This window comes from Furipterus horrens, unplaced genomic scaffold (assembly GCF_987537825.1).
Source record: "Furipterus horrens unplaced genomic scaffold, mFurHor1.1.pri manual_scaffold_1, whole genome shotgun sequence".
In the NCBI taxonomy this organism is placed as follows: Eukaryota; Metazoa; Chordata; class Mammalia; order Chiroptera; family Furipteridae; genus Furipterus; species Furipterus horrens.
The window spans coordinates 212,191,945-212,215,676 of record NW_028327171.1 but is presented as its reverse complement, the minus strand read 5'-3'; the positions used below and the strand labels follow the sequence as shown (position 1 = coordinate 212,215,676).

The window sequence follows — 23,732 nt, the reverse complement described above, 5'->3', positions numbered from 1 at the left end:
TGCAGCAATGTGTGAATTGATTATTTTTAAGATGTTATAGGTGTTCAGTAAATTCAATGGGTAGTTAAAATACAGCTTTAAAGATTGAAAGGAAAAATATCCTTGACCTGGACTAACATATATTTTTGAAAACTTTTGTGGGGCGGTTTCTACATTTGTCCAGGTTCAAAAGTGTTGTTATTGCTAGTAATTTCAAATAAGTAGGTCAGTATTGGATGTATGATATGGCTTACTTTTTAAAAATATCTTCTTGATATAATTTCAGACTTATAAAATGTTGTAAAAATAGTATAAGGAATATCCCATATTCCCTTTACCCATTTTTAAGGTAATTCTTTTTTTTAATGGTTAGATGATAATTTTTTTAAATCAATGAAAAGCTTTATTATTTAAGAAAAAGAAATATATGTGGTAAAATCTGGAAAAAAGGTCAGTACAGTGAACACTTTTTTCCCATGCGGCTCTTCATCTGTCATACACACTTGTTGACTTTTCAGAGTGATGTGAATGCACAGCAGCGTTTTGTTCTCCCCTCTGGGCTGTCATTAGTGAGCATTATCGCACTGAGCCTTAAGGCCTTCATTGGCACGTGGGCACTCCTAAGTGGCCCTGCTTTCTAACGGACTCTGTACAGTGGGTGTGCCCCTGCTTCTCCCCCTTACTACTTAGGTGGGCTTGGATATGTTCAGGGACTCTGTGTGCTGTACCCTCATCCCCCCAGCTTTTAATATGGGTTGAGTTGCAACACTCCTCTAGGATTGTGTAAGGTGGAAGTAGGTAAGTTCAGAGTGAATGGAGACCTGTGTCACAGGGCTTTGAGAGAGATTAATCGGTAGCTCAAAGGTATTTAAAAAAGTATATTAGTTCTCAGCACATTTCTCCTTAGTTGAGGGGCTCTGTAAGGCCTTCTTAGTCACTTTAAGCCTGTTGTTTCTGAGAATAGTAAAGTAAGTGAGGGCCTGTCGTGTGCCGGGGCCTGTTTTGTACGCCTACCTCTGCCTCACCGTGTGGGGTACAAAACCTGTGGCCCTTAACTGTCCGCGTATCGTACCCTCTCCCTTCCTGAAGGCCCTCTTTCCTGGGTAATGATTCCTTGATCTGTACTTGCCCACTTGAAGAATCTTAGGTGAAAGGACATAAACATTTTTCAAAATAAACTTAGAATAGCCAGATTCACAGAAAAGTTGCGATTAAGTTACCTATACTCTCCCAGTTTCACTTTTGTTCAGATCTTAAGTTAGTATGATCCATTTGACTCAACGAATGAGCCAGTATCGACACACTAGTACCTCTACTTTTATTTGGATTTCCTTCATTTTTACCTCGTGTCTTTCTGTTCCAGGGGTCCATCTAGGGTGCCTGCTACATTACATTTAGTGAACTGTTTTTAAAAACTTATAATTTTTGAGGCATGTATTTCTGATTATAAAGTACAGAGTGAAACTGGGTGAGTATAGGTAACTTAAAATTCAAATAAAGAAGAACATAAGAAAATTAAACCAGCTATAAGCTCACCACCTGATAATAACCACTATAAACATTTTTCTATTTTCTTACATCTTTTGTTTTAATAAAAATGGGTGTATATTTTCCTTGTGAAGTTATTGTGTGACAGATATTTTCCTATTTCATTGTTAGTCCTTTATTGTTTAATTTATATTTACTTAACTATAATTTATCTACTCTTTTAATCCTTTGTTAGATTTTTATGGAACTATTACTAATAGTGCTTCAAGGAACAGCTTGGTATCTAAAGCCAGGTTTATAAATGAGGTGTCTTCCTCCTTTATCTTCTGTACTAAGTTGGGAAACATTCTTGTATTTGTGTGCTTGTGGTAGTCCGTGGGAAGAGCCCAAAGGCTCAGTAGGACTTAAAAGTCCCTCTCTTGACCGCCTCTCTGACGTCATTTCCTGCTTTTACTGGTTCTTGCTGCCTGGGATGCTCTTTTAGGTCTTAACATGGCTGTCTCTTCCTGCGTGCCGCTTGGATGTTACCCCTCAAAGAGCCCTCAGTTAATCGCTGTCTCCATAACAATTCCTTTATCTGATAGGAACATTTCACCTGCAAGTAATAGAAAACTTGAGTAACAGGGCCTTCAACAGGTTGGGGGTTGTTTTTCCTCATACAACGGAGTTCAGCTGCACCATGGTCCGAGTGAGGACCAGGCTGTGTGTTTCACCTCTGCCATTCTCAGCGAGCGGTTCTCTTGGACACCAGATAACTGACTTGAACACTTCAAGCCCATCACATTTGAGGCAGGAAGGAGGAGAAAATGTGGTCTTTTTAAAAAATTCAGAATGCAAAAGTATTCCTAGAAGATTCCTAGAGTACCTTACCATACCTCCTATTGGGGAGAACTAGGTCATGCCTCTGGCAAAAATAAAATAAGAGTAATGGTATTTTTTTGCCTTTTAAATTCTTTTGATCTGCAATGCATAAGAGATGCCTTATTTTGTATCACCAGTATATGCGTAGATAAGTGTATGTAACTGAAATAAATTGCACAAACAATACTCAATCATTATGCCTGCTGCTATTTTCTGGTCTTATTTCATTAGAAACTTTTGGTTTATGACCTTTAAGTCTGGGAATTCTTAACCTATAATTTTGTGGGGTGGACCCTTTACTAGTCTGAAGCTGTGGATTCCTTAAAATAGTCTTTTTAAACTCAAGAAATAAATGCATAAGGCAAAAATCCCAAATATATCAGAATGTTGAAATCTGGCTCTCAAACCGTTAAACTAGTTGTAATATAGTAATACGTTTCCTTATTAGCACTTTCAATAACATGATCTAGCAGCTGTTCAAAGTAATGATGGTGTAAATGATATTTTGGGGGATCTCCAGCAATTGTAATGTGATATGATATCTGTGATTTCTCTTGGTTCAAAGTCAAAGGTACTGCCAATAATGTGGTTTGTTGCTTATTCATGATAGAAGGGAATGTTAAATTTCAATTAGAGGTTATTGAAATTATTTTTAAAAATATTTTTATTGATTTTAGAGAGGGGGGAAGGAAAAGAGAGAAACACTGATTTGTTGTTCCACTTATTTATGCATTCATTTGTTGATTTTGTTTGTGCCTTTACTAGGGATCCAACCCAAAACCTTAGTGTATCAGGACACTGTTCTAACCAACTGAGCTACCCATCTAGGCTGAAATTATTATTTTTTAATCCAAGTTCATAAACTCCTAATTATGAACTGCTGATCTAAATTGATTTCAAGGTTCTAAGTTTGTAGCTTGAGAAAAATACTGGCTGTAGTCCCATGTGACTTATCCCCTAGGGCTCAGGGAGTAGCCTACTTCCTCAGAGGTGTAGGGATTGGTACCTCCTCTAAGGGGGGTTCTTTTAATAGGGAAGAGAGGCAGAGTAGATGAAACCTGAGTAGGGAACACTAGTATTTTCTACCTTCTCCTCTCCTCTGTACTCCCAATGACTTAATTTTCCTTTTGCTGAAAGAGTTTTAAGTCATTACATATTTGGGGCGTCTTGTCATTTCAGTTAAGGTGTTTTCAGGCTTCCTTCTCAGACCCATCTCCAGTTAATTTCCTGTTCATCTGTTCCTTACTCTCTTCAGGTCCCTAGGCCTTTGTGAAGCTGTTTCTCTGTCTGAAGTGCTCCCTTTGCCTCCTGGTCTCAATCACTTCCCTTTCTCCTGGGCAGATACCTTTTTGTCCATTAAAGTTTTCATATTTCCACTCTTGGGGGGTGTATTGCCTTGCTCAGGGCTTGAGTTCCTCTTCTATGATAGTACTTACAGTAGTAATATATCACCTTTTACTCTTGTTAGTCGTTTGTAGCTTTATCTTCCACTGGTCTGAGCCACCCAGAGTTCCTTTAAATCTTGCATGCATCTTGCCAAAGATTCGAACATCAGCACCATCTGCTTGCGTCTGAGTTGTCTTTAAAAGAAGGCCAGAGCTAGCCGATACTCTGCACAGGACAAGATGGAGTCTTCCTTAACCCCTTTGTCATTTCTAGTTTATTCTTGCTGGTTTGGGGATCCCCACTGCCACCCCCCAGGAGAAACTTAGCTATTCTGTTCTGGAGGTTTGGCATAACCTTTTTCTTGTGTCTAGTGTTTGCATGCAATTTTTTTTACACCTTTCTGTGTTGTGTTTTTCTCTCTCTTGTAATAGAAGTGTTTTTTAAAGTCTGGTTTGATAATCTTAGAGATTGAGTTTTACCATTTTCTAATTTGTTGCTTTCATTTGAATTTATTATTTTTAATAGAGGTATGAGTCTAGTCTTTTGGTTTTTTAAAAAAACTAAAACAATATAACAAGGTCTGTAATTCACTGGTACCTTCAGTTCTGGAAAATACAGGTGGGACCCCTCCAAAAAACCTAGAATTTATAAAAAATTGGCTACTTATTCTTACACGTTGAAACCGCAGTCACCTTCAAAGTCCTCTCCATTTGATGCCATACACCTGTCGAGACTTTTTCCACTGCTCAGAAAGTTTTGAACTTGTCGATTTTGATGCATTTTAGTGCTTCTTCAAGTTTCTGTTTCACCTCTTCAACACAGGCAAAACGCTTCCTTTGAGGATATTTTTCATCAGTGAAACAACAAAAAGTCATTGCTCGGGGTATGTGAATAGGGAGGGTGGGACCCTGGGTTCATGCATTTTTGGTCAAAAGCTGCTGAAAACACCGAGGTGTGGGCAGGTGTGCTTGTAAATTACAGAACCCTGAGGTAATATGTCGAGTTACTGTGGCTGCTTCTCAGGACTTAGCAGCTTCAGCTCTGAAAAACACAGTGTTTTCTTTGATAGTCTCACTGCGTTCCAGTGGGAAGATGATTTAAAGGATTAATTAATGGAATGTAGATTGACACGGTTAGGTCAAAGATGATTTGCTCCATATCCAGAAGCTTAGATTTTTCTCCTTTGATAAAAGTAGTATCTAATGGACATAATTATTTTAAAAAGCAAGTGGTGATGATTCTGAAAACAATCAAAAGCAACAGTCTTCTTCCCTGTTCAAAAAATAATAATATATCCCTGAGGGCTTATTTTTTTAATAAAAAAATTTTATTGTGGAGGATTTCAAACATGTACAGAAATTGAGTTCTGTAAAACCTTAGTGAACTTCGGTGTACCTAAGACCTAGTTCAGACAACTTTTTTTATTTTTACCCGTATCCCCCCATTCTTTTGAAGCAAATTTCTATAACTATTTTAACTTATTTCAGCCTGCTTCCCTAGAAGAGAACTCTCAAAAGACATAAGCTAGTACTGTGATATAATTAAAAATATATAGTTCCTTAATATCTGTGAATACCCAGTCAGTGTTCGTATTTTCCATACTTGCATTTTTGTGAATGTCTCTTAAAACTGAGTATTCAGGTTCTTTCATCTTTTCCCTTGCAGTTAGCTTACTCTGCTTTCTGAGTGTTTTTCAGTTAATTTTCATAACCTAATGAAATATAGTTATCTTCATCTTATAGATGAGGAAGCTAAGGCTTTGACAGGCAGACATTTTCTTCAGTGTAACAATGGTTTATGGTGGACTCAGGATTTGAATTGAAATGGGTGCTCTTGCCCACTTCCCTCTCCTCTCTCTTCTCCACTATTAACATTTAGGTATAATTTTTTGGACCTCTTCTCTATGTATATACAGACAAATATGTGGTTTTTTCCCCAAAGCTTAAAATACCATTTCAGAGAGGGAGAATGTTAGCTGCTTATTCAGCCAGCAGTAACTTTTTTCCTTATTCCTTCCTGTTATTCTCTACTTACTCCTTTTTTTTCTCCTCCATCCTGCATGCCTTTTACCACGGTGTGCAAATAGCTTGATTATTCCCTGTCTTCCCAGCTGAGTGTGAGCCCCCGAGGCACAGGTCACGCCTGTAGACGCAGGAGGGAAGGGTGTTCTGCAGCACTGCTCTCCCGGGAGCGCTTGGGTCTGCTCCAGGTTTCCGCCTGACACTCTGCAGCGAGCCTCTTGATTACATGTGCCTTTGCGTCCTTGTCTAGGCATTTCTTTAGATTAGATTCCTAGAGGATTCTTAGAAGTGGAATTGCTGGATTCTAAGGACATGAGTGGCAGTTTTTAATTATGGGATGTGGGAGAGTCATGTAAAGATTGCAGAGGATTAGGTGGTTTGTTATCAGAGCCAAAAAAGAAGGTGTAAACCTGTGTCAAATAGCAAACCTAGCTATTAGAATAAAGTAAGGGGTTTTAAAAAAATAACTTAACTTTCCCTTACCCCATTCTGATGGGCCCAGGAATCGGGTATTCTAAAAACTTGGGTTTGAGAACAACAATACTTTCCGTTCTGTAGGTTTGTACATGTTCTGGCTCAATACAGGTAAAAATCATACTGTTTGTAACATGGGGCCCTGGCCTTTAGTGTATGTGATATTCTAAATGTAGCTTTTTTATGTTTATTTTTCTAAATCCTCACCCAAGGATATGTTTCTAGAGAGGGAAAAAGAGAGAGAGAAAGATCGATGCATTGCTCCTTATACGTGCCCTGACTGGGGATTGAACCCACAGTCTTTTTGTTGTACAGGATAATGCTCCAACCAATGGAGCCACTCAGCCGGGACCTAAATTGGATTTTTTTTTTTTCTTTTAAATCTTTGAAAAATATTTCTTGAGACTAGTATTTTCGGTCCATGGTTGGGAATCTGTGTATATGGAGGGCCCACTTAAGTTATATGTGGATTTTTGACTGTACAGGTATTGGGCACCCTAACCCCTGTGTTCAAGAGTCAACTATACTTCTGAATTCCTATGTCATACATGATCTTAAACAAAATTTAGCACTGTGCATTGCTTGTCTTCAGGTTGCATTCTGTATCTTTTCTCCCCCATTCTGAGTTACATTTCATAGCTTTCTTTCCCCCGAGCCAAGAGGCAGGTTCCAATACTTGATGACAAGGCTGCCCATCTGATGTTTTGAAAAGTTTGTGCCAAGCTATGGTTATCACAATGTTGAAGTATTTTTTATTGTGCCAGGGCAGACATAGATGTGGTAGCACAGCTATGTGAAAGAAATTCACCTCTGTGACTTCAGTGTTACGGTGGAGTTCACAGCTGTGACAAACAAGAACATGCATTGAAGGAAATACTCAGAGCATTGTCTTATTATGTGTGTCCCTGTGCTCCAGAAGTCACTCACCAAACAGAACTGTTTTTTATCTGTAGATAGCCCCTTCTATAATTGACAGGATATTTACTTTCAATAGCAGTGATTCTTACCTAGCAGGCACCTCTCTGTCCCTTGTTGGAGAGAGAATTTATGAATCATTATCTCCTCCCTCTCAATAGCTCTTTCCTTTAGATAATAACTGTGTCCAATAGTGGTGTTACTGGGTCCTCCTAAGGAGAATTTATAAAGCACTTCATTTAAGAAGAGCTGAAATAACTGCTAGGTTACAGTGTTATAAAATGTAGAGCTGAATTGGGTTTTAGAGACCATATTAGTGGAGCAGTTTTCAGCAAGTGTGCCGCAAGATATTTTAAGACATGTAATACCTGACTATTTAGTCAGGGGCAGTGACCTCTTTTTCCTTAGACTGTCAAATAAAAATATGACAACAGCCAACACAACAATAGTCATCAGTGTAAATGAATCAAAATTATATCTTTTTTTTTGTCAGATCAGCAAAAAATATATTTTTGGCGTGCTGCAGAATTTTAGTCATTAGTTTTCTGTCTGCCACAAGATGAAAAAGGTTGAAATTGCTGATCTAGTGCAATAACTGTTCCCTCTTGTCTCTATTCCTGGGTCCTCTAAGAGGATGTACTAAAAATGCTAGCAATAAGCTGAGCCTGTACCCCCTACTGACTGGCTAGTTATGGTAGCCAACGAGTTTGAGACCTGTTAAGACTGGGTCTGTTAGCCATCTTTGGCACATGGGCCATAAAGTTGGTGACTAGTCTAATCCTTGCAATCTTAAGAAGAAAGAGAAGAAAATACTCTGTGAAATGCAGTTAGTATCCTGAAGGATCATACAAGCTAAGACAATTAATTTATATTAAGGAATGAGTAATCTATATTTTAGAAGTAGTTGGTGTGGGCTGGGCCATATTTGTGATAAATAGATAGATTTTTTTTTTTAGTATAGTGTTCTATAAAACAGACTTGTGGTGCCATTCATGGACTCAGGATCTCGTCTGATTCAGTACATCATTCTCCATAGTCTTGTGTTTTTGGCAGTAAGAACATTTGTTGGAAACAATTTGAATAGCAAAACAGCATTAAAAATTGAACAGGTATCTAGGATATAGAAACCTTTGAAAAGTAATCAGCTTTTAAGTTTTTCTCCAGTTTTTTTAATTTTTAAAAATGATTTTATGTATTTTTTGGAGGGGAAGAGAGGGAAGGAGAGAAAGAAACATCTATGTGTGAGAGAAACATCCATCAGTTGCCTCTCACGCCCCCGGCTGGGGACCTTTTGGTTCGCAGGCCAGCGCTCAGCCCGCTGAACCTCACCATGCAGTGCCTCTGCAGTTAAAAAAAAAAAAATTTAGAGAGAGAGGAAGGCGGGCAGGGAGAGGGACAGCGAGAGAGAGAAACATTGATGTGAGAGAGAAATACTGATTGGTTGTCTCCTGTACACACCCCGACCAGGGATCAAACTTGGAACCTTTTGGTGCTCAGGACAGTGCGCGCCAACCAACTGAGCCACCCAGGCAGGGCTCTCCTGTTTTTAGTAATTAGACTACACGATTTAAAAAAAAAGCCCTGGCCGATGTGGCCGAGGTGGAGTGTCATCCTGTGACCAAAAGGTTGTGAGTTTGATTCTTGGTCAGAGCACATACCTAGGTTGTAGGTTCCATCTCTGGTCAGGGCATGTCTTGGAGGCAATAGATGGATGGATGTTTCTCTCTTGCATCAATGTTTTTCTCTCTCTCTCCCTCTTCCTATCTCTGAAAGCCATGAAAAAATGTCCTCAGGTGAGGATAAAAAACAAAAATGGAAAAGGAGAAAAGAATCTACGCATAATGGCTAATATTTTATGTGTTTCTTCAGGTTATTTTCATCCACTAAATGTCATCTCCTACAGAAAAATTAAAATATATGGAATTGTGTAAAGATTTTTTTTAATCCTCACCCAGCGATATGCTTTATTGATTTTGAGAGAGAGAGAGAGAGACAGACAGACAGACAGACAGACATCAGCGTGAGAGAAACATTTGTCAGTTGCTCCTGATATGCACCTGGTGAGGGATTGAACCTGCCACCTGACCCAAACTTCTTGGTGTACGGACGATGCTCCCAATCAAGTGAGCCAGTCGGCCAGGGCAAGATTTTTTTTTGAGTATGGAAATATGTACATGTTTCAAAATGTAAAAGGCCTTAAAGGGTCTTTTTCTTCCAAGGTAGCTGATTGAAATAGTTTTGTAATGTATTCTCTTGGTAATATTTAAGCCAGTGATTATTTGCACGTATGTAGTAATATGGTATATGTTGGTACATCATATTCTGTGCTTGCTTAACAAAATTTTGACAATAGTTTCATTTTTAGCGCACACAGCATTTTCTTTCTCATTGCAGAGTTACGCAGAAACCCAAGGTGGTCTTCTGTTCTATACTTTCTAAAAAATTGTGCAATAGTGTTTTTTCCCTCTGCTTTTATTAACTATATATAGTCTTCCTTCTTGTCTCCTTTGGTTAGTTGTTTCCGGCATCTTCTCACCAGTTTGAATTGCTTCCTCTGCCCTGTAGTGAAATTTTCCCTTTCGCTTTTGGTTATTTCTCCCCCTAGAGCAGAAGAACTCATCTTTGTGGAAAGCCATGGTGGCACCGCTTGCTGGGTGCGTTAGTGATTGCCTGGCTGGTCTTTGCTGCCTTGCTCTTTGTCTCGCCTGCTTCGTTCCCTCTGCTTCTGCAGGAACTTTGGTCTTTCGTTGCCCTTGAGCCACAGTTCTTAGGTTTTTCAAGGAATGGGTTATTAATAGGAAACTTCAAGGTTATCTTCTTACTCTTCTTTTAAAAAAATTTCTTGGTCTTTACCTATTCCCTGTTTTTAAGTTTTCTTCTATGATAGGGTATCGGCAGGTTTTCTGTAGTTTCATTATAACTGAACTTTTATTTTGAATTTTTAAATATTCATTTTGCTTGATTTCAGGGAGTTGGGGAAAGAGCTGTTACCCTGTTGCCTCCTATTTCTAGGCTTGCAGGAAGTGTTTGGGTTAAATCCAGAGATTTTTTTGAATCAAGTGTCCTTAGAGCCAAGAAATATTGGAGTACCTATTATGTGCTAATTAATGTATTAACTGAGACAACTGAGTCTCCAGTTCTGTTGAACAAGAAAAAGGACATTTTTAAGAGTTACAGCAAAATTGTATAGATGTAATTGCTTGATTTAATACTCAAAAGAATACTATACTTTGTGAAAATAATGCCAAAATTACTCTCATTGACTCTTGCCAGATGGCATCTAAGGTGGAGTCTCCAGGCATATTACAGCTGTAAATGTGAGCGTTGGCATCAGTTTGTGTGCCCCGTGTTGAATTTAGTTAAGTGTTGTGTGATACTTAAAAGATCAGCTGTCCGCTGTAGGCACTTTACTTTTTAATAAATATGCACTTTGTCAATGAAGGTATAATGTAAAAGCTGCTCAGAGTTTAGGCTGTGGTCGATCAGTTGTATTTTATTTCCATATCTAGATGGATTGGGTGTCAACAAATGAATGAAGAGAAAGCGGTTAAATTCAGATTTGGAGTACAGTGGCGCAGTGGCCAGTATACTTTGTGTTGGCATTCTGGAGGGGGGTTCAGTTGTTCGGAGTGTCCCTGCGTAGATGTATTCTGTGCAGCAGTTCACTCTGGATGAGAATTTCCTCTTACGTAAATAAGGCGATCACATTGGGTGTGGATTCTGCACGCAAGTGTGTGGATTCTACTCTCGTACATTCTTCATGCTGTTGGGCAGTCCTCCTTGCCCACAGCTCCTTTCCCTGTTTTCCTACAGGTAACCCTTTGAAATCTTCATTCTCTGTTCCTCTTCTCATTATGCGAATCACAGGTTCAGTCAAGGTGGGGATGCACATCCCTGCTGCCATTTGTCGACTTCCCTTGCCTTGGAGATTGATGCAGATTCGCACCTTTCCTTTGATCCAAGGCTTATGCTGTTAATTTTTTCCCTCCCTGTAGGAACTTGTCTGTAAACTGTACCTTATTCCAGCCCTTTCTTTCAGTAATTTATTTCCTCTTGCATACATAAACATGCTTAAGACTTACTTTTTATTTTATCTTTTATTTTAAGTATATTTTATTGATTATGCTGTTACAGTTGTCCCAATTTTTTCCCTTTACCCCCCTCTGCCCAGTACCCTCCTTCCCTCCTGCAACCGATTGCTGTTTGTCTTGCACATCGATGTTTCTCTTTCTCTCATTCCCTCTTCCTTTCCCTCTCTAAAAATAAATAAAATCTTTTAAAAAATTATATATTTTTAAAACTAGAAAAAACATTTAGTGGGGAAAATATAGGTTTACATGTGAATATTAAAATAAAAATGATTGCTCTGGCTGGTTAACCTGAACAGTAAGTTGGTTAGATGCTTAGAGCTGTGAACAATCATCCTGAGTTTGTTTTTAATCTTGAACACATCTATTTCTGTACTTTTCCTGTTGAATTCAAAGTTATATGTGCCATCTATTTTATTTAAGTGCTTTAAGACTTAGTATCAAAGGTTTTACATGCAAAACTTTGGTGACTATTTTCACAGAAATGAAGGCATATCCATGGTTAGAAGAGTAGTGAGTAGTATGTTTCAGGACTTGATAGTCAGTGTTATTAATAGCTGGACTTAAAACTTCTAGTGTCTGTATTACAAGATAGTCTCTTAAGGTGGAATCTTTGAATTCCTGTTCATTTCAGGTTATTAAAACACAAATGAATTCCTGTTCATTTCAGGTTATTAAAACACAAATTCTGGCAATATAGTTTTTATATTAGTGTAACTCACTTGTGTGCATGTCTTTTAAAAAGTAATAAAATAAGGTGGTCATAAGTAATTGGTCAATACAGTATGGGATATTAATATAACGAATGAAAACATTATATGCCGCAAACTTTTGGGTTCTAGAGCCAAAGGGAAGTTAAATTCTGATTGAAGTTGAGGTGGCAGTCATCTCTTGAAAGGACAGCTCTCCTTTGTATGAGGATTCAGAGGACAAGTTCCGCAACACTTGATTTGAATTTTCTTCATTTGGATTTGTCTGTAATGTAAGTGGTTGAACTTGATCATCCTCTAGGGTTCATTCTAGCTCTGCGTTTGTTGATACCTGGCAGAGAGGGAAGATCCTGTATGTATCGTATGTTAACATTATATTTACTTTTTGGGTATTGAGACTTCAGAGTTCAGCAGTCTGGTCTTTGAAGATCAGCTTACGCTTTAAAAGCAGGTAGCACTTGGACACTTAACTGTCTTCTTACTTGCCACTGTTTCACCCTTAAACCTCAAGACTTATTCCTGAATGGGCTGTTGGCTGACAAGCTCTGAAGTTGTTGGGAGCATTATTAAGGTTACTTTGGTAATTACAGGTTAAAATAACCAGTGTGACTTGTATTCATTCGAATGATGACTCAACACCCCATGACATACAGTAGGCATTTAATGGCAGGAAGTGAGCCATTTAAAATCAAAACAGCAGTAACATGCTATTCTCTTGTACACGTGCTGTTTAGAGTCCACGTGAAATAGCCCTGAGATAGTGGGTGACGTAGTAGAACTTCTGGGATGAGTTCTGAAACAGACAGGCCTTTTAGTTTATTCTTCGATGGGGTGCAGTCACTCTGCAGCGCAGCATAACTAAGAGCTCTTTTAAAATGTCTCAAACTTCTGAACACATAGAATGAGAATCTGAGGGCAGAGGCCAGGCATTTGTATTTTGATAAAGCTTCTAGGTGGTTGTGATACTCGCCCCTGATGAAGAACGCTGTGTGCCCTGGCTGGGTAGCTCAGCTGGGGAGAGCGTGGTGCCGATGCGCCACGGTTACGGGTTCTCTCTGGTCAGTGCACATGCAGGGGTCAGCCACCGAAAGCATAAGCAAGTGGAACAGCACATCGATGTCTCTCTCCCTCTCCCTCCTCTCTCTCTAAATCAGTGAAAATTAATAAAATAATAAAAATAACTTTTGAAAACTATATTACTAAAAATTTAAAACTCATGTTCACAGTGGTTTTTATGCTGAAGTTTCCTCTCAAATTTTATTTTACCACAAGTAGTATTTTTATTCTGAACGTCTATAGGAAGATCAATAGTAGTTAACGTGTGCTGAGCCATTGTTACATGATGGGCACTGTCGTAAGTGGTTTGCATGGGTTTTCTCATTTAATGCTCACAACTGCTCCATGAGGTACAGTTCTTCATCCCTGTTTGAGAGACTCAAGCACGGAAAAGGATGTACAGGGATGGGTAAAAGTAGGTTCACAGCTGTTGGTATAGAAAAAGACGTGCAGGTTATGATTATAAAATATGAGGATCAACTCTTGCATACTCACAATTGTAAACCTGCACCTGTCCACTCATATATGTAAGGTGCTGGTGCTGGAATCAGGATTTGGAGTCAGGATTTGAACTCAGCCAGAGCAGTTTGACTTCAGAGCTCTACCTTTATAACTGCTGTGCTAGGATGACCAACCTCATTGCTTACAAAGGGTAAAAAACAAAAATGGGACTCCTTTTATCACTCCTTTTATCACAGACTTAAGAATTCCAATTATTTTTCTCAAAGGTAGTCAGTATTAACAAAATCTGTTCTATGAATCTGTCCATCAATTTTCAGTGTGTTGACTATAACATATAAAAATCGGTATGCATGCCTTTTTAATATACACACAAGGGGGGGAGTTATACTTTTTACCCCTGACATATCTTGGGAAGATCTTTATTGAATCTTTTTTTTTCTTTCTAAAATTGACAGTAATTACACTAGTAATAAGTTTATTTAATATGTTAATCAGTGATGTGGACATGTATGACAGGAATTGGGTCAACATGTAACTCAGAAGCAAACCCACTTTCCTGTATCAGTGTATCAGTGTATGGACTCTCTTAAAATTCAGTAATCAATTGTTATGGTTGTTGACTTCTCTGCGGCGCATTCTGTCTGCGCCAGTTTCTCTCGGGTCATGATCGTTCCCTTCCCTTCCCTTCCCAGTAAACAGAAGTAATTAAGAACTCGACTTCTGGTCTGACTTGAGGCTTTAGAAAAATTATGACGGATTTGATTTATACAAATGGTAATTCTTTCTATAGGTAATACTAGCCTGTTTTTGCAGTCGAACTGATTTTCTTTGAGCATTAGTGTTTTTCTACATGATAAATTTCTTGTAGAAAGATAAAAAATTCAGATTGACTAATAACTCTGCTTTGAGCTAACTTGTTAACACTTATGAACTGTGTTCACAATTTCTTGTTGCTAAAAACTCTGTGAGGTAGGTAACATACCGATTTTATGGAGGAGGCAACCAAAATCTAGAGATTAAGTTTCTTGTCCAAGGTCAGAGCCAGCATAGCCGATGTTGAAATCCAGGATATCTGGGACTGTTTCTCAGTTGACTGTACTTGAGCTGCTTGCTCCTCATTGCTCTGTTATCATGTGGTGATTTTATGGTTCTTGTATTTATGATTCGTTATTCACAACAATATTGTGAATTAGGCACGGCGTATGTTTTTGTTTCGTGGCTGAGGAATCTGAGGCCAGAGGTTGTGGTTTGTACAAAGGCAGACTCCTTTTCTGCCTGTTCTATTGCTGGACTTGGGCCGAGCTCTTCTGACTTTAGGGGCAGTGCCCTTTTCTCCAGTGTCAAAAATGTGCAACAGACACATTTCTACGTGTGCTCTGTTTTCTTTGAATTGGGGATTTCCTGGGCATTTCACGAAAAATCTAATTTTATGTGCTGTGCTCTGGACCTCATGCCTTGAATTTGGTGTATTTCTGACATTTTATAACACTAGTCAATCAGACTTAATTTAATAAGTGCAGTATTTGGGAAGACTGTATAATGAAATTGTTTACATAAAATTTCCTCTTCATTTTAGTTTCTTGTTTTGTGTTGTAACATGTATAGCTGATAGTTTTCCCCATTTTTTTCCTTTTTAGTGAATGGTAGTGTCTAGAAAGGGTATGTCCCTTCAAGAGAGAGGTGCCAATGTCCAACCGGCCTAATAACAATCCAGGGGGGTCACTGCGACGTTCACAGAGGAACACTGCCGGGGCCCAACCACAAGACGACTCGATAGGAGGAAGGTATGTATTAAATGGTATTTGAAAAGGAATTGGGAATAAAAGGAAATATTTTTAAAACCTCATTATGAGGGTCCTGGCTGGAATGGCTTGTTTGAGAGTCATCCCACAAACCAAAAGGTCAAGGGTTTGATTCCTGGTCAGGGCGTGTTCGAAAGACAACCAATTGATGTTTTTTTTCCTCTCTCTCATCGATATTTCTCTCCTTCTCTTTCTCTCTTCCCCTCTCTCTAAAAATAAATAAATTAAACTCATTATGAGGACCAAAACTTGAATGGTTTACTACAAATGGGTATTTTTTCTAATCTTTGAGCCAAGAAACACAAATAAAACTTAATTCAAAGCAGTTCTTGAATCAGCCCCCAAATATGCCAGGCTCCAAATATGGTTCTCAGTCACTGACAGTATCAGACACCTAATGCAGGGTTGTTAGTACATGGGAGGTCATGTTTTGTTTGAGCTTCCACTTCCCTGGGCACGGGCTGCAACCCAGCTCTCAGCCTGCTGCGGTCCCGTTATGTGTGACCCTGTACTTGAGCTGCGTTCTCCTCATTTCTCTATTAAAAGGCGGTAATTTTATGGTTCTTTGTATTTATGATTATTCACAACAGTATTGTGAATTAGGAACGGCATATGTGGAAATGGAAACTTCATTTGTTTTAAGATCCTGAGTTTTGATACTCCCTTATGAGGTTTTTTTGTTTGTTTGTTTTTTTCCGTTGTTTTCACAACATGGATGCTTCCAGGCCAGTGAGGAGGTCCGACTTCGTTAGCACATCAGTTCTCATCGTTTTCTTAGTGCTCTGGTATTCAGCTGGGTTTCGGAGTGGCGTGGTGGTGTATGTAGGAGGGAGTGCGAGGAATCACATGTGTTCTCTTGAATGTAAAATTCCCCGTCCAATATAGCCAAGCCCTGTCATTTTATGTGTAAGAGAACTTGCAAGGCTTTTTCCTCCAGTCCACGGATTAATCATGTTTAGCTTGCAGTAAATAATGGCTAAATTCTAATACGATTACCTAATGCAACATTTTACGGCATTACCATGTATATATTGTCTAGTAAATTATAAAAGAATGCAAAGAATAAATTGGGAAACATCTTTTTAATGTCAGGCTATTTTAGTGGTTGAGCATGTGGACTTTGGACTAGTATAGCTTTGTATGCAATTTCTGCCTCTGCCGTTAAATAGATGTGTGTCCTTTTTTGTTAAATCTTTGAGGAAACATCAATTTCTTAGCTCATATGGGGGGGCACCTATTTTAAAGGGTTATTGGTTAACTTCAGTATTGTAGTTATGTTAAATTCTTAGCACAATGCTTAGTACAGAGTTCTGTTCTGAAATTGTTTTTTGTTTTTTTAGATCCAGATAATTCTTTGCAGCAGTCACACATTTATCTTGTTGATAAAAAAAGATCACTGCCCGTTATAAAAATGTTATGTATTTATTTAGAGAATTTGGAAAATACAAAAAATGCAAAGGAAGCCATCACAGCTCTATAATCCAGTTATAACTACTGTTACACTGGTATAGATCTCCCTGTTTTTTTTTTTTTACTGCACATGTGTGCATATGTGCATGTATGTGCTCGTAAGTAACTTGTATCTTTTGAACAACTGCAGTTCTATACACATTAACCCTCAGGTTATATTTGGACAGTAGCACCTGGCTGATAAACATTCTGGGTTGTCACACCATCCGTCGCTTCTAAATCAATGCACATCAGTGTTATGTAAAATTATTGAAATGTTGTGGCACATATTTAAAAATAGCGTGAAGTTATTAAGATGCATTGGTTTATATTGCAAAGTTATAATCAGGATGGAACTCAATTAGATTTAAAGAATGACACCTTTCACCGTAGTTCATGTGCTTCAAGCTAGTCCATTATATGCTAAGTTGTGAAGGAAAAGAATAAAGTTTTAAAATGCGGTTGGAATGTCAGAAAATATAAAGCAAAGTATAATTAGGTTTTTTATAGTTTTAGCACCTCTGCTCTTACAGAAATGTATGTAGTCCCATTTCAGTTCTCATAATTTCAACTTTTACGTGTCTTCAAAAGACGTCTCCCTACAAAAACAGTACACAAGCAGGCCTTTTTACTTTTTAAAAACCTATTACCGTGTGTCATTTCCTGTATCCTTAAAAATCTTTTTAAAACATGATTTTTTTAAGTATTTATGTTCCCTTGTGTGGCTATACCATAATTTACTAATAACTTTGAATATATAGATTTTTCCTATTTTATATGGATAAATGTAAATATCAGGATATAGAAATTTAGATCTTTAGCCAAACTTTTGTATCAGTTTGACTAAAAATGCAAAATTAGAAGATATTTGTTCAACTGAATTTTCATTTGTTGTCTTATACAGCTTGATTCTTTTGCTCAAGATAGAATCTCAGACCTGGAAAGGGACCATGTCATCAAACCCCAGACTGACTTTTGAAGTCCCAGTAGAGTGTGCTCTACGAGCAATTTTCTAACCTCTAAGAAACCTCTCATGATTTCTGTGAGTGAGAGGATTGGGATTAATTGAGAGAGAGCTATTATAACTATTTTCTTTATTCGGAGTCCTGCAGCTTAGCTTTCCTAAGTAAATGCTGTTTCTGTGACTTTTGTTTTCTAAAAACGTTGGACTTGGTTTTGTAAATATATTCGTAGCAATAGTGATTCAAAAATGATAATAACAGCATCTCCTACAACAGCACTGGTGTGCAATGTTTTAGGTTAAAATATATTTTATACTGACTGTTTGAGTTGAGACACACAAGCTCTGTGCCTAAGGGACGTCACCCTCGTGTAGTAAGTGTAGTAGCTCGCGCACCCTTACCCAGTGCTGGGAGTCCAGGACTTGGTTCCCGACCTCTTGACTAAAGTCAGTGATCCTTCGTTATGCCAAACTCTTTTTGCTGCACAGACGGCTTGATTCACATGATGACGGCCTTAGAGGAAGGTTTGAAAGTTAAGTAGCAGTTTTCCCCAGGTAAATTTTTTTAATTCATTTATTTTTGATTCACTCTGTTTCCTTTCAAACTTGTATCAAGCTGTCTTCTTTTCATAGTTTTCTTCCTGTGACCAGCCTGCCCTGTCCTTTTCCCACATTAGGTCACTTACTTTTTTAGTAGAAGAGTTTCTCACCCTTAGGATAAAAGAAAGTTGGATCTTTGGGATACCATATATTGATCTCTCTTGATTATTCCTTCTGCTCTTTTTCACCCATCCTTCATCTTCTTTCTATAATTGAACTAGACATCTTACTCTTCCTTTTATTTTTCTCTTTTTCTTTTTTCCATAAGATTTTGGCCCGTAGCCGATCTGTTCCTCTCTTTTCTGTTCTCTTTCTTCTTTAGGAAACCACTCCTTCCGCTGCTTCCCTGTTGGCCTGCTCTCAGGGACACTTCCCAGCCTCTTCCACCCCTAGGACAGGTGTCTGCAGGCTCCCCCTTCCTCTTGGCCATGCAGTAGCTATTTTATCATATGTGCTTTTTATGGTTTTCCTTAAATGGCAGTGGTGGGATTGAATTCAGTTATACAGCAACTTTGTTCAAGACTGCTGTAGTGATAGTTTCTTCTTTGATAACGTTTTTGTTATAAAAACAGAACATTTTGAGACTAGAACATTGAGAAGCTTTCAGGAAAATTAAGAAAATAAGATAAATTTAATCTGACCACCCAGAGATAGTGGTGGGTAATATTTCTGCTCTGTTTTTACTTCTTGATTTTCTTTAATGTGAAAGCTCATGATTTAAATTTGGGCCTCTATAGTTTTTTGCCCAATTTTTTGTTGTAAAATACATTCCTGTGCCTATTGCATTTGAGTATGTCTCTAATTTTATCAAGTTAAATTCCATAGAAGGGTTTACAGGACCTAAAATACGAATATTCTGAAGACATAACAAGTTGCTAAATTGTCTTTCACAAAGATCAGACTGCTTTATACGTTTTTTTTAATTGGACCAGTTTATACTGCTACTCATACTTTGTAAGAGTGTGCCTATCTCTCCATATCCTAGTCAAAACAGCATACCATTTTTAATAAAAGTTTGTGGAAAAAAGAATCCTTTTGGTTAAAGCTCCTGTTTCCTTGGTTACTATCTTCCCACATGTTGGCCATTTTTACTTATTTTATGAGTTGTCTGTTGTCCTTTAATTAGGAGATGTTTCTTGTTCTTATATTAGAGCCTTTTATGGGAAAGGTATCAGCCTATTGACAGGGACAAGTAATTTTTCTAGTTTTATTACTTACTGTGTTTTGTTTCTATAAATTAATAGAAGTTTTAAAAATTAGATAAGTCTATCAACTCTGTTTTTCTTCCTTCCTTTTCCTTCTCCATCCCAAAAGTAAAATTTTCTTTTCAGTTCTGTTGTTCCATTTTTACATTTTATTGTAATCTGACACATTTTTTAATGGTGTGAAGCAATGATTGAAGCCAATCTAACATCCTCACTCCCATTAAAATTTTGTCTGTAACTTTTAATAATTACAGAGTAAAAACTTAGGAGATCTGTAAGTTACAGCTTTTTGTTAATATTGTCAGAGTAGGGATATGGATACTTGAAGCCAATATTAATTATACAGAAAGAAGTAGATTTTTATTTTGCTTCAAAAACTCTTTCAGAGGTATGGGATACAGAAAAACACAAGAAGAAATATCCAGAGATAAGCCTGTGTTAACATTTTGGTTTTTATCTCTTGAAAATACATTTAGCATGTAGGTGATTACATGCAGTTTTTGGAGTCTGCTTTTTTTCAAAACTCACAGTTCTAACAAACATTTTTTAGGTAAGTGTTTACAAATGTTTATGATTTACTGAGTCGATATACAATGTTTTCCATGATTACTTTTCAGTTTTGGGACAGATAGATGGTTGTAGTGGAAAAGGTTTTTTTGCTTATGCATCAATGCTTGTGTTTCAGGCATCTGAAGGATAGAGTGCCAGAAGTGAAATTTCTTTGGTCAGAAAGAGTTGTGTGTATGTGATTGTGCTTTTTTAAAAAACTTGTTTCACATAATTTTTTTTCTTCAATTATTATCATCAAGAAAAAGAAGAGTGCTTTTCTTCATTCTATTTGTGTTATCTCCATTTTGCATTTTCCTGCTAACTCGATAAGGAAAAATTGCATTAATCTTATTATATTGGTGCTTTTATAGTAATTAGGGTTAAACCTTGGTAAAATAGTTTTAAGGAATGAGATTTGAGAATACTTTTTGATGGTTACGTATTAGTAAATTTGCAAATGTTAGTCTCCCTTTGTACCAGTATACAGGCAAACTGGCCTTTAACTTCATTCATCAGGTAGCATCCCCTCTTCTGACAGTCACCTGCTTGTGGAATGGTCTCCCTCAGCTCTTCAGTGAATGCGTTTTGAATGGCAGGACTGAACCCGCAACCTAAGTTTTGTGTCCTGACTAGGAATTGAACCCATGACCTTTCGGTTTATGGGATGACAGTCCAACCAGCTGAGCCACACCGGCCGGGGCCCTTTTACCTAGCCTTTTGCCAGGGCTGGAAGGACCTGTTGTCTTCCATCTTCCTGAGCTCAGTGATGGCACGGCAGTGATCATATGGTCCAGGCTGGGAAAAACTGGATGCTGCTTTTTTTCATTCTGTTAGCAAAGGGAAGATGTCAGTCTGAAGTTGCCAACTGCTATCTCTTGCCTTATTTTGGGAGAGGGTGGACAGGCAGAGAAAAGCAGATCTGTTAGAGAGTGTGTGTGTGTATTGAAGTTCTGACAAGTTTCAGTTCCTTAGTTCTTCAGGGCTGTGTTGACTCTTGCCATCTCTAGGTTTATTTGGCTGTTTTGATTCTAGAGATGTGCATGCATTATTTTATTTCGGGGTATTTTTTTTTTTTTTTTTGCATTACTTGATAAAGCCTCTTTGGCTTTAGAGTTAAGAGTCCTGCCTTGATGTAATACAGACCCAGGTTAGGATTCTATTTATCCATGTGTAGAACACCATGCTAGTTAGCACAGTGCTAGATGGTAGTTCCAAAAATGGGAGTAGAATAGCCTTTGTTACAAGCAGTTCCACCTCAGCGGGAAACGGGCACCTAGGCGACTATTAGGGTCAGGTGAGGAACATCGCTAGCGGGTGCCCTCGTGGAGCTGGGCTCTGAAGGCTGGAGAAGCTGCTGCAGGGCAGATGGTGCATGTCAGCTGTGTTCTCCTGCCCAGCGTGTGGGGTTGGTTACTTCCGGAGTTTGGATTTTATTCCTCCTTTTCTGTGTCATTTGTTGTTTGATCGTAAGAAGCAGGTGTTCAACAAACATGAGTGTGCAATAGAAATAACAGATTTATTTCTGTAGCATTTCTAGGCACAGAAATGTGACTTTTGCTGAAATAGTCATGAAAATGTGATTAAGCGTGAAGGGGAGGACCTAGGGTGTGGTTTACGTGGTCTGTGAACAAGGTGCATTAGATTATTCTGTAGTGACTAACAGCGCCTAATAGTCATATATTTTAACAATTTAGCTGCTAGAAAACTTGTCCACCCTGGGTCAGCCTCAGGCACTCTGCGTCCAGTCTGCATGTTTAGGCGTTCAGGTGTCACTGTTGTGACAAGGATATGGTGAATCGCCATCTGGTTCTCCAAGACGTCTCCCAAAAGTGACTCATTTCCAGTCATTCCCTTGTCCACAGCAAGTTCCATGGCTGCACGGAACTGCCGAGTGGTTCAGTAAGTGCCCTTATACCAGGGTCCTGAAAAGAGGAGAAAGGATATTTGTAAACAGCACATTGTAGCCATCACAGACTGTTTACATATCACGTTCAAACTCTTTCTCCTGTGTCTGCCACAGACCAGTTGTTCCCTAAATTCTTAGAACAACATAGTCATGGGTAATGATGCATCTTTATTATTCTCCTACTTGATTAACCAGTATGGGAGCTTTTTTTAATATTCTTTTTTGTGTTCTTTCTGTCTTTTTTCATCCTGGAAGTTCATGCTTTACGAGAAGTAGAATGTTAAGAAGAGAGAGGGTGTGGTATGCAAATGACTTCCTTGTTTCTTATGATTAAATTGAAATCACTTTTAAAAACAATTTCATACTAGAGTTGGCCGGGTAACGTGGGCCTGGCTCCTTCAGCAACGGTATATCTTACTGCTAGAGTTATGCACTTTTGAGTTTTAGCTACAGAACCATGTGTGCACGTCCTTCGACTTTCAGCGCTGCTGAGCAATGCTGAGAAGGCTAGTCTGTCCCATCAGGCCTTGGGGCTACGAGGCAAGGTGTATATATGTGTTAAATAGTGGCGCGGTTGCCGTGATCTTAGGAGGGACAGAGGTTACTTCTTTCTAGTTGGACGCTGAGCACATTGGATTCTTAAATAGTACCATATTAAGTTCTTTCTTGGATCAACAAAGTAATATTTCATAATTTTCTTTGCAGTGTGTATTTCTTGCTGTAACTGTCAGTGGAATTTTGTCCAAAAGCATATCATAAGCGTATTGGAAACCTGTAAGCTGTCAGCTTCCATAAATTTTGTCGTTAACTACAGATTTGCTCTAGTTCCTCTGCTCCTCAATATTGAGGGACTCTAACGTTCCACACCACTTTTTACAAGTGTGCGCTCTCTCTCAGATGCTTTCCTAGGTATGTCTCAGTAGGACTAAGAAATCAGCATATATAAGTGCCTCTTCAGTCATTGAACAGCATGTTTTAGCATCACATAGAGAGGGCTATTTTTTTAAATGTAATACAGAAAGCAAAAGAGAGCAGGAGGCTCCTGTTTAGAAATGAAAAGATGTGTTTTCTTTTTTTTTTTTCATATACCATTTCCAAAGCCGTACGTCTTTTATTTTGGCCTGCATACACTTAGGGACAGAAAGACCAGCATGGGAAGTAGAGGCTTAATAACCATAGAGGTGGGCCTTTCACATGGCCCCTGAGCCCCGAGGCGTAGCTGCAGTGTTTCAGGTCTGTGGGGTTGGCAGTGTCTGGGCTCCATCTTACCTTTCCTGTGTAGGGCGGTGTGATTTTTGCGGGAACAAACCTCACTTTCTAAATCTTTAAAGTGGAAATATATACCTGCCTTGAGTGTCCTTTGAGGGTTAAGTTGGATAATATATTTAAGTAGTTGATACAATGCTTATCACATAAAAGTATTGTGGTCCTAATAACTTTTTACCCAGGTGTTTATAAAGCCAGCGTTGATCATTAGATAGTACTGCATCGCTAATCTATCACAAATCACGAATTTACTTTTGATTATCTTGGTGTTTATATACTTCTCACCAAACTGCTTAATTTGTGAAATGGGGCAAAAATAAATTGAGCTGTCAGGTTCTCCTTAGGGTTCCATCTCTTCCCATGGTTTTGATTACATTCAATTCTTCTGCCTTTTTTCCTTTAACGTAAGCGTTCTAGTTTAACTCACCCACCCTCAGTGTGCCCAGATCGTTGGACATACACAACTTTTGCTCTTAGCTAACTGCTTCTAACCCTGTCAGTCTGTTGCTGCAGACTGTTGACAAAAATCTAGATCCTTCCACCAGGCATTTAGG

The 23,732-nt window shown here is 38.4% G+C and overlaps 1 protein-coding gene across 1 annotated transcript in view; it reads left to right on the top strand.

The window, feature by feature from the left end:
• TRIP12 (thyroid hormone receptor interactor 12) overlaps positions 1-23,732 on the top strand; it is a 125,042-nt gene that overhangs the window by 14,553 nt on the left and 86,757 nt on the right. Inside the window, exon 2 of the mRNA XM_090284905.1 lies at positions 15,078-15,224. Within this exon, the coding sequence (XP_090141031.1) occupies positions 15,127-15,224 (98 nt within the window). The 5' untranslated portion in view covers positions 15,078-15,126. The remainder of the gene's footprint in view (positions 1-15,077; positions 15,225-23,732) is intronic.